The 13,246-nt window shown below is 42.3% G+C and overlaps 1 protein-coding gene across 1 annotated transcript; it reads left to right on the forward strand.

Annotated features, from left to right (window-relative positions):
• Positions 8,716-9,591, forward strand: LOC108633774 (40S ribosomal protein S15a-like). The gene is made up of 2 exons (XM_018039356.1): positions 8,716-8,989; positions 9,422-9,591. Exons 1-2 carry the CDS (start codon positions 8,716-8,718, stop codon positions 9,589-9,591), a joined length of 444 nt encoding a protein of 147 aa, XP_017894845.1.

Genomic DNA, 13,246 nt, shown 5'->3' on the forward strand with positions numbered 1-13,246 from the left:
ATCCTGGTCGTGAACCGTGAACTTCCAGATGTTCAAGCTGGTTCAGAAAAGGCATAGGAACCAGAGACCAAATTGCCAACATCCACTGGATCATCGAAAAAGCAAGAGAGTTCCAGAAAAACATCTATTTCTGCTTTATTGACTATGCCAAAGCCTTTGACTATGTGGACCACAATAAACTGTGGAAAATTCTAAAAGAGATGGGAATACCATACCACCTGACCTGCCTCTTGAGAAACCTTTATGCAGGTCAGGAAGCAACAGTTAGAAGTGGACATGGAACAACAAACTGGTTCCAAACAGGAAAAGCTGTCCATCAAGCTTTTGTGCTGGAAGAAGCACAAGCTGGAATCAAGATTGCCAGGAGAAATATCAACAGCCTTAGATATGCAGATGACACCACCCTTATGGCAGAAAGTGAAGAGGAACTAAAAGGCCTCAAAGGCTTCTTCCAGCCCAGGGTTTCTCATGATGTACTCTGCGTAGAGGTTAAATAAGCAGGGTGACAATATACTGCCTTGATGGACAGCTTTTCCTGTTTGGAACCAGTTTGTTGTTCCATGTCCAGTTCTAACTGTTGCTTCCTGACCTGCATAAAGGTTTCTCAAGAGGCAGGTCAGGTGGTATGGTATTCCCATCTCTTTCAGAAAACGAAGATCATGGCATCCGGTCCCATCACTTCATGGCAAATAGATGGGGAAACAGTGGAAACAGTGTCAGACTTTATCTTTTTGGGCTCCAAAATCACTGCAGATGGTGACTGCAGCCATGAAATTAAATGACGCTTACTCTTTGGAAGAAAAGTTATGACCAACCTAGATAGCATATTCAAAAGCAGAGACATTACTTTGCCAGCAAAGGTCCATCTAGTCAAGGCTATGGTTTTTCCAGTGGTCATGTATGGATGTGAGAGTCAGACTGTGAAGAAAGCTGAGTGCCGAAGAATTGATGCTTTTGAACTGTGGTGTTGGAGAAGACTCTTCAGAGTCCCTTGGACTGCAAGGAGATCCAACCAGTCCATTCTAAAGAGATCAGTCCTGGGTGTTCTTTGGAAGGAATGATGCTAAAGCTGAAACTCCAGTACTTTGGCCACCTCATGCGAAGAGTTAACTCATTGGAAAAGACTCTGATGCTGGGAGGGATTGGGGGCAGGAGGAGAAGGGGACAACAGAGGATGAGATGGCTGGATGGCATCACCGACTCGATGGACGTGAGTTTGAGTGAACTCCGGGAGTTGGTGATGGACAGGGAGGCCTGGTGTGCTGCGATTCGTGGGATCGCAAAGAGTCGAACACGACTGAGCGACTGAACTGAACTGAACTGATAGAGATGGAAGAGGATACTTTTATAAGTAGTTGTAGAAGCCCCATAAGGGGCTATAGCTAGAGAAACCTAGGAATCTTAGGGAGACCACTGTAAGTTAATGATTACTCAAGAAAGCTATTGGAATCCCAAGGAATGAAGCAGGCTTGAATAACTACAAAACCGTAAATAAAAACACAAGATATGCCCCAGGCCATTAGGTGGAAGGAAAATGTCACCACCCTTCTACTGATTTGAATAAGCACTATGATAATCCTAGTTTGACCTCATAGGATCACTCTCCTGCCTGAAGGAGGAACTAGTGATGTAAACCTCACACTACTCAAAGATGGCTGTCTTTTCCCCTCCCCTACTTTCCTTTGATTATAAAATTGTAGCCCACTTAATCCTTGAGGCAAAGCTCCCTCACCTATCTGCTTGCATCTCTTACAAGTGTCCTATATTAATACATCTACTTCTTGTCTATCACTTTGCCTCTCTCTAAATCCCTTCTGTACTGAGACACAAAGAACCTGAGCCTCAGTAAGTCCAGACACCAGGTGTTACTTAGTTGCTCAGTCGCTCAGTTGTGTCTGACTCTTCGCAACCCCATGGACTGTAGCCCATCAGGCTCCTCTGTCCATGGAGATTCTCTGGGCCAGAACACTGGAGTGGGTTGACATGCCCTCTTCCAGGGTATCTTCCCAACCCAGGGATCAAAACCAGGTCTCCCACCTTGCAGGTGGATTCTTTACTATCTGAGCCACCAGAAAAGCCCAGACACCAGGTGAGTGATTCTAATTAAAAGTCTGTGGGTTCAAGTCCCATGCAGGGTTTTGGCTGGGTTTGAGTCCCAGCACATGGGTTCAAGTCACAATGTGAGGTGAAAATATTTATGATACTGATCTTGGAGAGGCAGCAGTGATTTAGCATCATGAAACAAGATCTTAATTCCTTGCCAGGAATTGAACCTGGGTAACTTGGATGGAAACCAGGAATCCTAGCCACCAGCCCAGCAAGGGCTAGAGACTAGGAGCCATTTTCCCTGGATCTTTGCCCCCATTGAAAAGTGCATTTCTCACAGAAGCAGAAACTGTGAATGCAAGTACAAAACTCATTGTTAGAGACACAGCACAAGTGGGAGCGCATGCAGAGAAGCCGTTTGTTTAGTTAAGACAGAAGCAAGGCAGAGATGCACACCCATCCTCCCCTGATGAGAAGCACCTTAAAGACGCATTTAAGTCATTTATATAGGACAGTGTTTCTGGGTCTTTGTTTATCTTTAACCAGTTACCTGTTTTCTTTTTCCACACCTGATTAACCTGGGACCTTCCCCAACAGGTGTGCACAACTTTTTCCTAAGATGGATTCCATCCCAGAGGCCTGTGGGATCACATGTAAGTATCATATATTGTGAGGTGGTGCCCTTTTCTTTTTGATTCCCAGGGAGACTTTCTGCACATGCGTAATGTCTCCCTTGCCTCAAAGAATGGAAGTATCTGACCTCCTAATCCTTTACTCAGACAAGGTTTAGCCCTTCTCTGTTCCTGCCATGACCGTGTCTTAAGGTGTCCACAGGAGACAAAGCCTGGCTCTTTACTCTGTTTCAGTTGTTACTCCCATTTTGGAGAGAAAACTCCTAAGAGGATCTTTGTAAATATGTAAACTGGAACCCACATATCCCATTTCAGGGAATGGAAACAGGAGGCTACTTGTAAGTGTCTGACCTGATACCCATCTTTTCCTTCCACCAAGAAGTGTAAACAGGAGATCAGTTGTAAATGCCTAGCTTGGGGCCCATTTATCTCCTGACTCAGTGTGTGTGTGCCTGTAAGTGCATATAAAACTATCACGAGCAAGACTTGGCAAATATGAACAAAATCCTTATACCACTGTCTTTAACTCCTGCTGGTATTTTTTCCAATCTGGAATACTCTCTCTGGCCTCTACCAATTCAGATTCTTTTTGAACTTCAAAGTTCTTCATGTGTCAGTCAACACTTAGCAAAACAGAACTGGTTCCACCTCTACTTTCCATGATTTACAGTGTAGTTGGGGTGTAGACACAATGGACAGATAAGTTATAAATAAATAGTCATAGCCTATGGGAAATAAATAAATGAAGATCACAGCCTATGGGGAAAAGGAGGCATACTTTATAAACTGAAATTGTTAGACCTTAGTATTTACAGTAATTATTAGTAATATATTAATAAATAATATAAGTTGTTAGGTTTGTTGTTCAGTTTGGACAAAAGAAGAAATTTAAATATATTACATTTGATACTGTAGTTTAGAATGTCTGAAGGAATTTAAGTCATAAATGAGATCAGTTGTTTAAGAAAGTTTGGTCTATTGAATCTGAGTTGACCATTTGTTAAAGTTCCCCCTTGAAAGTGGCTATTCTAATTTATTAGATTTATAAATAGAAAGTTGAGATTTATATAGATGACTTGAAGATTTAAGAAAAAGTAAATTTAAAAAAATTTATCTATTTGGCTACGTCAAGTCTCAGTTGCAGCATGCAAGATCTTTAGCTGTGGCATGGGAACTCTTAGTTGCAGCTTGTGGGATCTAGCTCTCTGAGCAGAGATCAAACCCTGGCCCCTTGCATTGGAATCACAGTCTTAGCCACTGGTCCACCAGGGAAGTCCCAAAGATACATTTTTTTAAATTTTTAGATTTATTTTTTATTGAAGTGACATTGGTTTATGATGTTATACAAGTTTCGTGTGTACAACATTATATTTCAACTTCTGGATATCCTACAGTGAGCTCACCACTAAAAATTTGTTTCCATCTATAACCATAAAATTGACCCCCTTACTGATTTCTGTATGCAGGTCAGGAAGCAACAGTTAGAATTGGACATGGAACAACAGATTGGTTCCAAATCGGGAAAGAAGTACATCAAAGCTGTATATTGTCAGCCTGCTCATTTAACTTCTATGCGGAGTACATCATGAGAAACGCTGGACTGGATGAAGCACATGCTGGAATCAAGATTTCTGGAAGAAATATCAATAACCTCAGATATGCAGATGGTACCACCCTTATGACAGAAAGCGAAGAACTAAAAGAGCCTCTTGATGAAAGTGAAATTGGAGAGTGAAAAACTTGGCTTAAAACTCAACATTCAGAAAACTAAGATCATGGCATCTGGTCCCATCTGTTCAGTCGCTCAGTCGTGTCTGACTCTTTACGACCCCATGAACTGCAGCATGCCAGGCCTCCCTGTCCATCACCAACTCCCGGAGTCCACCCAAACCCATGTCCATTGAGTCAATGATGCCATCCAACCATCTCATCCACTGTCGTTCCCTTCTCCTCCTGCCCTCAATCTTTCCCAGCATCAGGGTATTTTCCAGTGAGTCAGCTCTTCGCATCAGGTGACCTAAGTATTGTAGTTTCAGCTTCAACATCAGTCCTTCCAAAGAACACCCAGGACTGATCTCCTTTTGGATGGACTGGTTGGATCTTCTTGCAGTCCAGGGGACTCTCAAGAGTCTTCTCCAATACCACAGTTCGAAAGTACCAGTTTTTGATGCTCAGCTTTCTTTATAGTCCAACTCTCACATCCATACGTGATACTGGAAAAGCCATAGCTTTGACTAGACATACCTTAGTTGGCAAAGCGATGTCTCTGCTTTTTAATATGCTGTCTAGTTTGTGATAGTTTTTCTGCCAAGGAGTAAGCATTTTTTAATTTCATGACTGCAGTCACCATCTGCAGTGATTTGGGAGCCCAAGAAAATAAAGTCTATCACTGTTTCCATTGTTTCCCCATCTATTTGCCATGAAGTTATGAGACCAGATGCCATGATCTTAGTGTTTTGAATGTTGAGTTTTAAGCCAACTTTTCCACGCTCCTCTTTCATGCTTATCAAGAGGCTCTTTAATTCCTCTTCACTTTCTGCTATTAAAGTGATATCATATGCATATTTGAGGTGGTTGATATTTCTCCTGACAATCTTGATTCCAGCTTGTTATTCATCCAGCCCAGCCTTTCTCATGATGTACTCTGCATGTAAGTTAAATAAGCAGGGTGACAATATACAGCTGTGATGTACTCATTTCCCAAATTTGAACCAGTCTGTTGTCCCATGTATGGTTCTAACCTGCATACAAGTTTCTCAGGAGACAGGTTAGATGGTCTAGTGTTCCCATTGCTTTAAGAATTTCCCACGGTTTGCAGTGATCCACACAGTTAAAGGCTTTGTGTGTTAGTTGCTCAATCATGTCCAACTGTTTGCAACCCCACGGACTGTAGCCTGCCGGGTTTCTCTGTCCGTGGAATTCTCCAGGCAAGAATACTGAAGTGGATTGCCATTCCCTTCTCCAAAGGCTTTAGTGTAGTCAATTCCCTTGTTTTCTCTATGATCCAATAGATGTTGGTGATTTGATCTCTGGTTCCTGTGCTTTTTCTAAACCCAGCTTGAACATCTGGAAGTTCTCAGTTCACGTACTGTTGAAATCTAGCTTGAAGCATTTACCTTGCTAGCATGTGAAGTGAGGACAGTTGTACAGCAGTTTGAACATTCTTCAGCATTGCCTTTCTTTGGGATTGGGATGAAAACTGACCTTTTCCAGTTTTGTGGCCACTGCTATTTTTCAAATTTGCTGGCATAGTCAGTGCAGCACATTAGCAGCAGCATCTTTTAGGATTAGAAATAGCTGGAATTCCTTCACCTCCACTAGCTTTGTTCATAGTAATGCTTCCTAAGGCCCACTTGACTTCATACTTGAGGATGCCTGGCTCTAGGTGAGTGATCACACCATCGTGGTTATTTGGGTCATTAAGACCATTTTTACATAGTTCTTTTCTGTATTCTTGCCACCTCTTCTTAATCTTTTCTGCTTCTGTTAGGTCCTTGCCATTTCTGTCCTTTGTTGTTACCATCTTTGCATGAAATATTCCCTTGGTATCTCCAATTTTCTTGAAGAGATCACTAGTGTTTCCTATTCTATCATTTTCTTCTATGTTTTTGCATTTTTTACTTAAGAAGGCTTTTTAATCTCTCCTTGCTATTCTCTGTAACTCTGCATTCAGATGGATATATCTTTCCCTCTCCTTTGACTTTCACTTCTCTTCTTTTCTCAGCTATTTGTAAGTCCTCCTCAGACAACCACTTTGCCTTCTTGCATTTCTTTCTCCTTAGTATAGTTTTGTTCACCACCTCCTGTACAATGTTATAAATCTCTGTCCATAGTTCTTCAGGCACTCTGTCTACTAGATATAATCCCTCGGATCTATTTGTCACCTCCACTGTGTAATCATTAGGGATTTGATTTATGTCATACTTGAAAGGCCTAGTGGCTTTCCCTACTTTATTCAATATGAGTCTGCACTTTGCAATAAGAAGCTCATGATCTGAGCCACAGTCAGTTCCAGGTTTAGTTTTTGTTTGTTTGTTTTTGCTGATTGTACAGAGCTTCTCCATCTTTGGCTGCAAATAACATAATCTATCTAATTTTAGTATTGATCATCTGGTGATGTCCACGTGTGGAGTCATCACTTGTGTTGTAAGATGTTTGCTATGACTAGTATGTTCTCTTGGCAAAACTTTTAGCTTTTGCCCTGCTTCATTTTCTACTCCAAGGCCAAACTTGCATTATTTCAGGTGTCAACTAAAAAAGATGCACAACTTCAGAGTTGTGAGTTAAGTTTTATTTGGGGGTAAAATGAGGACTGCAGTCCAGGAGTCAGTATTCCCGATAGCTCCAAGAGACTGCTCCAGAGCGGCAGTGGGGAAAGGTCAACATATAAGGTTTTGGTGAAGGGGGAGTTCAATACCATTAAGTACTCATTTTACAATACGTTTTTTTAATTAGTCATGAGGGTATGAAGGCTTCCCTGTGGCTCAGCTGGTAAAGAATCCACCTGCAATGAGGGAGATCTGGGCTCAATCCCTGGGTTGGGAAGATCCCCTGGAGAAGGGAACAGCTACCCACTCCAGTATTCTGGCCTGGAGAATTCCATGGACTGTATAGTCCATGGAATTGCAAAGAGTCAGACTTTCACTTTCATGAGGATCTGATATCACCATGAAGAGATTTAGGGCTTCTCTAGATATGAGAAGTTTCAAGGATTGAGATCATAAAACTGTTCCTAAAAACATCCAACTATCCCTGGGCAAAGACCTGTCCCACCAGATTCCCTGGAGCACAGAGTGCCTCACATATCCCTGGCAAAGACCTGTCCCACCAGATTCCCTGGAGCACAGAGTGCCTCACTCCACCCTGAACTCCCTCAGGGTTTGTTGAAGGCCAAAGCTATAGCAGCATGGAGTTCAGTCTCCCTAGAGGCAGATGGCAAATGCCTTTGTTGGTCAGTCATTGGCAATGCTCTTGGTAAGTGCCAATTTGTAGCTGACACTGTCTCTTGACTTCCTACCCCTGCATTCCAGTCCCTTATGATGAAAAGGACATCTTATTTTGGTGTTAGTTCTGGAAAGTCTTGTGGGACTTCATAGAACCATTCAACTTCAGCTTCTTCAGCGTTAGTGGTTGGGGCATAGACTTGGATTACTGTGGTGGTATATGGGCAAAATGAGGACTGCAGCCCAGAAGGCAGCATCTCAGATAGCTGAAGAGACTGCTCCAAAGAGGCAGTGGGAAGAATGTCAATATATTAGGTTTTGGTGAAGGCAGAATTCATTACCATTAAGAACTCATTTTAGAAAAGGTTTTCTGTTAGTCTTGAGGATCTGATGTCACCATGAAAGGATTTAGTGTTTTCTAGATATGAGGAAGGAGATGCAAGGACTGAAACCTTAAAATCTGTTCCTAAAAACCTTCAACTGTCTAAAGACCTGTCCCACCAGATTTCCTGGAGCAGAGTGCCTCCCTCCACCCTGAACTCCCTCAGAAGATGTTGAAGGTCAACAGCTGCAGCAGCACAGGGTTCAGTCTCTGCAGAGGCAGATGGCAAATGCCTCGTTGTTCAGTCCTTGGCAATTCTCTTGGTAAGTGCCAATTTGTAGTTGACACACGCAAGAATGGATATATGCATATGTATGCCTGAGCCCCTTCGCTGTTCACCTGAAACTACCACAATATTGTTAATCATTTATACCCCAATACAGAATAAAAAATTAAAACAATAAAAACAATTAAAAAATGGGCCAAAGATCTAAACAGACATTTTTCCAAAGAAGACATGCATGCATGCTAAGTTGCTTCAGTTCTGACTCTTTGCAACCCTATGGATTGTAAAGAGTATAATTTATGTATATTAAGATATTTCAAAACTTAACATGACCACAATTCCTTAGTCAGCCAGCATCTAGAACAGTTTTTTGCAGTAACGGGGTTAAGTGAAAGCTTCTGAATTCATGGAAAACCCTTGGGTAAATCTTTCTTAAAAATCCCTTACAAAATTAGCTCTTTCCGCCATTCTTTCCGTGCTGCCATAATGATGTGTATGAACATCAAGAGTATCAGCAATGCTGAAAAGAGAGGCAAATGCCAAGTGCTTATTAGGCCAGGCTCCAGAGTCATCATGAGGTTTCCAAATATAGTGATGAAATACATTTATATTGGTGAATTTGAAATCACTGATGATCACAGGGTTGGAAAAATTGTTGTTAACCTGACATGGAGGCTAAATAAGTGTGAAGTGATCAGCCCCAGATTTAATGTGCAACTCAAAGATCTAGAAAAATGTCAGCTCACATCTTGTCAGTTTGGTTTTGAAGAACCTAAGCTACTCCATCTTGTCAAAAAGAGGACTCCATTTTGTGAGGTTCTGGGAAAAGACTTTGAAAATCACCCGACCTCACCCCACCATCCAGGAGCCAATCAGACCTCAGACCAAAATCTCCTGACTTTACCTCCAGGAATTTGTGGTTTGCCTAGGTAATAAGAACCAATCAGAAATCAACACACAACCCTTCGAAAGAGGGTGACCAATCAGATGTCCTCCAGCCTGGAAATCCCCTTTTACACGAATATACCCTATATAAGCAATGTAACCCAAAACTCGGGGCTCCTTCCCATTGCCGCTAGGTCAGTGATGGTGGGGGCCCCAGCTCGAGCTTGGTAATAAAGACTCTCTTGCTTTTGCATCGAACATCGGCTCCCTGGTGGTCACTGGGAGATTTCGTGACTTGGGGATAACAGTTTCATTGTACTGACAACCTCACCTGGCACCATGGACCATGAAGAAGCAAGAAGAAAACATATAGGAGAGAAAATCTTTGGATTTTTTTTTTCTAGGAAAGTAATGCATACAAATAAAATGCCTCAGAGGACAAAAACCCCCCAAATCCCTCACAAGATTAGATTCTAGAGTCTCTTTACCATCTGGTGGTAATCGTCCATTGGTGAACCCTTGTCCAACAAGATTTCAGAGAAATCATTCTTTTAAAAACAATTACTGCCTGTATGTCACTCTGTACATGGCATTAATTATTTCATCATTCATGATTACTAAATGCATTCTTAGTTATAAAGAAATCATGTCACTTCTAAATTGTTTCAGTTTTTTGAGACAATAAGCTGGCAGTACAAATAAGTACCAAAAATATCCAGCCACATATTTTAAAAAGACTCATATAGATGAGGTCTTTTCTGTGAAGAGATTTTTGCTTCCACAGGAAGGAAAATACAAAACTTATCTTTTATTCTTTAATTTACCTTCTCATAGGGCTTCCCAGGTGGCGCTAGTAGTAAACAACCCGCCTACCAGTGAAATAAGAGACACAGGTTTGATCCCTAGGTCGAGGAGACATCCTGGAGAAGGACATGGCAACTCACTCTAGTATTCTTGCCTGGAGAATCTCATGGACAGGGGAGCCTGGCTACAATCCATGGGATTGCAAAGAGTTGGACACGACTGAAGCGACTTAGCGCACAACCTCTCATAATCTTCCCCGCTAAGAATAGGTTAAATAAGTCATAGAAACAATTACTTGCACCTGTAAAGTATCAGACACTCCAGGTGTCCCACTCAAATTCCCTTGGCACTTAACATTTCTCAGTATGCAGACCCAAATTCCAACTGTTATTACCTCTTTGCCTCCAACAACCTGTCAGCCATATGTATGACAGGCTTTAAGTGTGAGAGAAATAACACATTTTCCTAAACCAAAGGCAACCCTTGACCAGGGACATATATAGAAATTCTCATATAAATACAGTTAAGGATTGAACAATATCCTCAAAAATTCATATGTTGAAATCCTCAGTTCAGTTCAGTTCAGTTCAGTCATGTCCAGTTCTTTGCAACCCCATGGACTGCAACCCCTGGTAATTCAGAATGTGACCTTATTTGAAGATAGAATCTTTACAGAGGTTGCTGCTGCTAAGTCACTTCAGTCGTGTCCGACTCTGTGTGACCCCATAGACGGCATCCCATGAGGTTCCCCCGTCCCTGGGATTCTCCAGGCAAGAACACTGGAGTGGGTTGCCATTTCCTTCTCCAATGCATGAAAGTCAAAAGTGAAAGTGAAGTTGCTCAGTTGTGTCCGACTCTTAGCGACCCCATGGACTGCAGCCCACCAGGCTCTTCTGTCCATGGGATTTTCCAGGCAAGAGTGCTGGAGTGGGGTGCCATTGCCTTAAGTTAAAATGAGGCCATAAGGATGGGCCCTCACCCAACACAACTGGAGTCCTTATAAAATGGGGGCATTTGGACACAGAGACTCACATCTACAAGACAAGGAGAGAGACCTAGAACACCTCCTTCCTTCACAGCCCTCAGAAGGATCCAGCTGGGCCGACACCTTGATTCCTGCCTCGGGCCTCCACAGCTGGCCTCCACAATACATTTTTGTTATTTGAGCCACTCAGTTTATGGCATTTCATGACAGCAGTTTTAGCAAACTAATAGAAATACCCATTTCCCTCACCCCTTGGGTGGAGTAACTCTAAGATAAGTGTTCTGTGCTGTTTCCTAAAATCCCCAGTGGGGTTCAGCTCATTTCCCATTATCGCCTCTGGCTTGATAAAACACTCTTTATTCTCTTCGTTTCTTCCCTTTTTCACTTCCTATTTTACTGGGGTGTTCTCTGGGCTCGCCTCTTGTGTAAATTATTGGATCTAGTCTCTGGTTTTAAAATCCAGACCTTGATGAACAGTCTAGAGATCTCTAGTGGGATTGATTCCAAGAAGAGATTATCTTCTTTTTTTTTTTTTTTGTCAGCAGTGTCTTGGCCAGTAACACCATCCAAGGGCTAACAATATCTGAGTATCATTATGAAATTCCACATAGCATCACCTTGGGCTGTGTTTATCAAATCATTTTTCATTCAGTTCAGTTCAGTTGCTCAGTTGTGAGACCCCATGAATCACAACACTCCAGGCCTCCCTGTCCATCACCAACTCCCGGAGTTCACTCAAACTCATGTCCACCGAGTCGGTGATGCCATCCAGCCATCTCATCCTCTGTCGTCCCCTTCTCCTCCTGCCCCCAATCCCTCCCAGCATCAGAGTCTTTTCCAATGAGTCAGCTTTTCACATGAGGTGGCCAAAGTATTGGAGTTTCAGCTTTAGCATCATTCCTTCCAAAGAAATCCCAGGGCTGATCTCCTTTTCATTACCACTCCCCTAGGGAGTCACTAAAAGACGCTTACTCCTTGGAAGAAAAGTTATGACCAACCTAGATAGCATATTCAAAAGCAGAGACATTACTTTGCCGACTAAGGTCCATCTAGTCAAGGCTATGGTTTTTCCAGTAGTCATATATGGATGTGAGAGTTGGACTGTGAAGAAGGCTGAGCGCCGAAGAATTGATGCTTTTGAACTGTGGTGTTGGAGAAGACTCTTGAGGGTCCCTCGGACTGCAAGGAGATCCAACCAGTCCATTCTGAAGGAGATCAACCCTGGGATTTCTTTGGAAGGAATGATGCTGAAGCTGAAACTCCAGTACTTTGGACACCTCATGAGAAGAGTTGACTCACTGGAAAAGACTCTGATGCTGGGAGGGATTGGGGACAGGAGGAGAAAGGGACCACCGAGGATGAGATGGCTGGATGGCATCACTGACTCGATGGACGCAACTCTGAGTGAAGTCCGGGAGTTGGTGATGGACAGGGAGGCCCGGCGTGCTGTGATTCATGGGGTCGCAAAGAGTCGGACACGACTGAGAGACTGAACTGAACTGAACTGAGGGAGTCACTTTAAACAGTTTTTCACCTAATTACTACACCCATAAAATTTTAATACTGCAGATATCCTGATTATGTGCTTAATGTATAGCTATGCTTTGTATATAAGAAGAACATTGTTTTGCCCATCAAGAACTAATTTTTACTCCCATGAGAACAATATTGCCCGTGTTGAGAATGCATGCCTTACACTCAGAGTTTCACTTTACATTGAAAATGGTACAACAGTGGACAAATGTCCATGGGCTCTGTTTTGCAAAAGAAGCTGCAGCCCTGACATAAAGGTAGAATGGCATTTTATTTATTTCTTTTCTTTTTTCTTTTTTTAAATATAAATTTATTTATTTAATTGGAGGTTAATTACTTTACAATATTGTATTGGTTTTGCCATACATCAACATGAATCCGCCACAGGTATACATGTGTTCCCCATCCTGAACCCCCCTCCCTCCTCCCTCCCCATACCATCCCTCTGGGTCGTCCCAGTGCAGCAGCCCCAAGCATCCAGTATCCTGCATCAAACCTGGACTGGCAATTTGTTTCATATATGATATTATACATGTTTCAATGCCATAGAATGGCATTTTAAAGGTGTGGCAAGTTGAAAATAACTTGTAGAGTTTGGGGTGCTGGCCTAAAAGATGAGGTATGGATTTGTTTGACTCTATTAAACTACAGTTGACTTACAGTGTTGTGCTTGATCTCCATTGTACAGCACAGTGATTCAGTGGGATATAGATATATATATATTCTTTTCCATTATGGTTTATCACAGGATATTGAACATAGTTCCCTGTGCTATACAATAACACCTTGCTATTTATCCATTCTCTATAT

The sequence above is a fragment of the Capra hircus genome, chromosome 24 (genome assembly GCF_001704415.2).
Source record: "Capra hircus breed San Clemente chromosome 24, ASM170441v1, whole genome shotgun sequence".
NCBI classification, from domain to species: Eukaryota; Metazoa; Chordata; class Mammalia; order Artiodactyla; family Bovidae; genus Capra; species Capra hircus.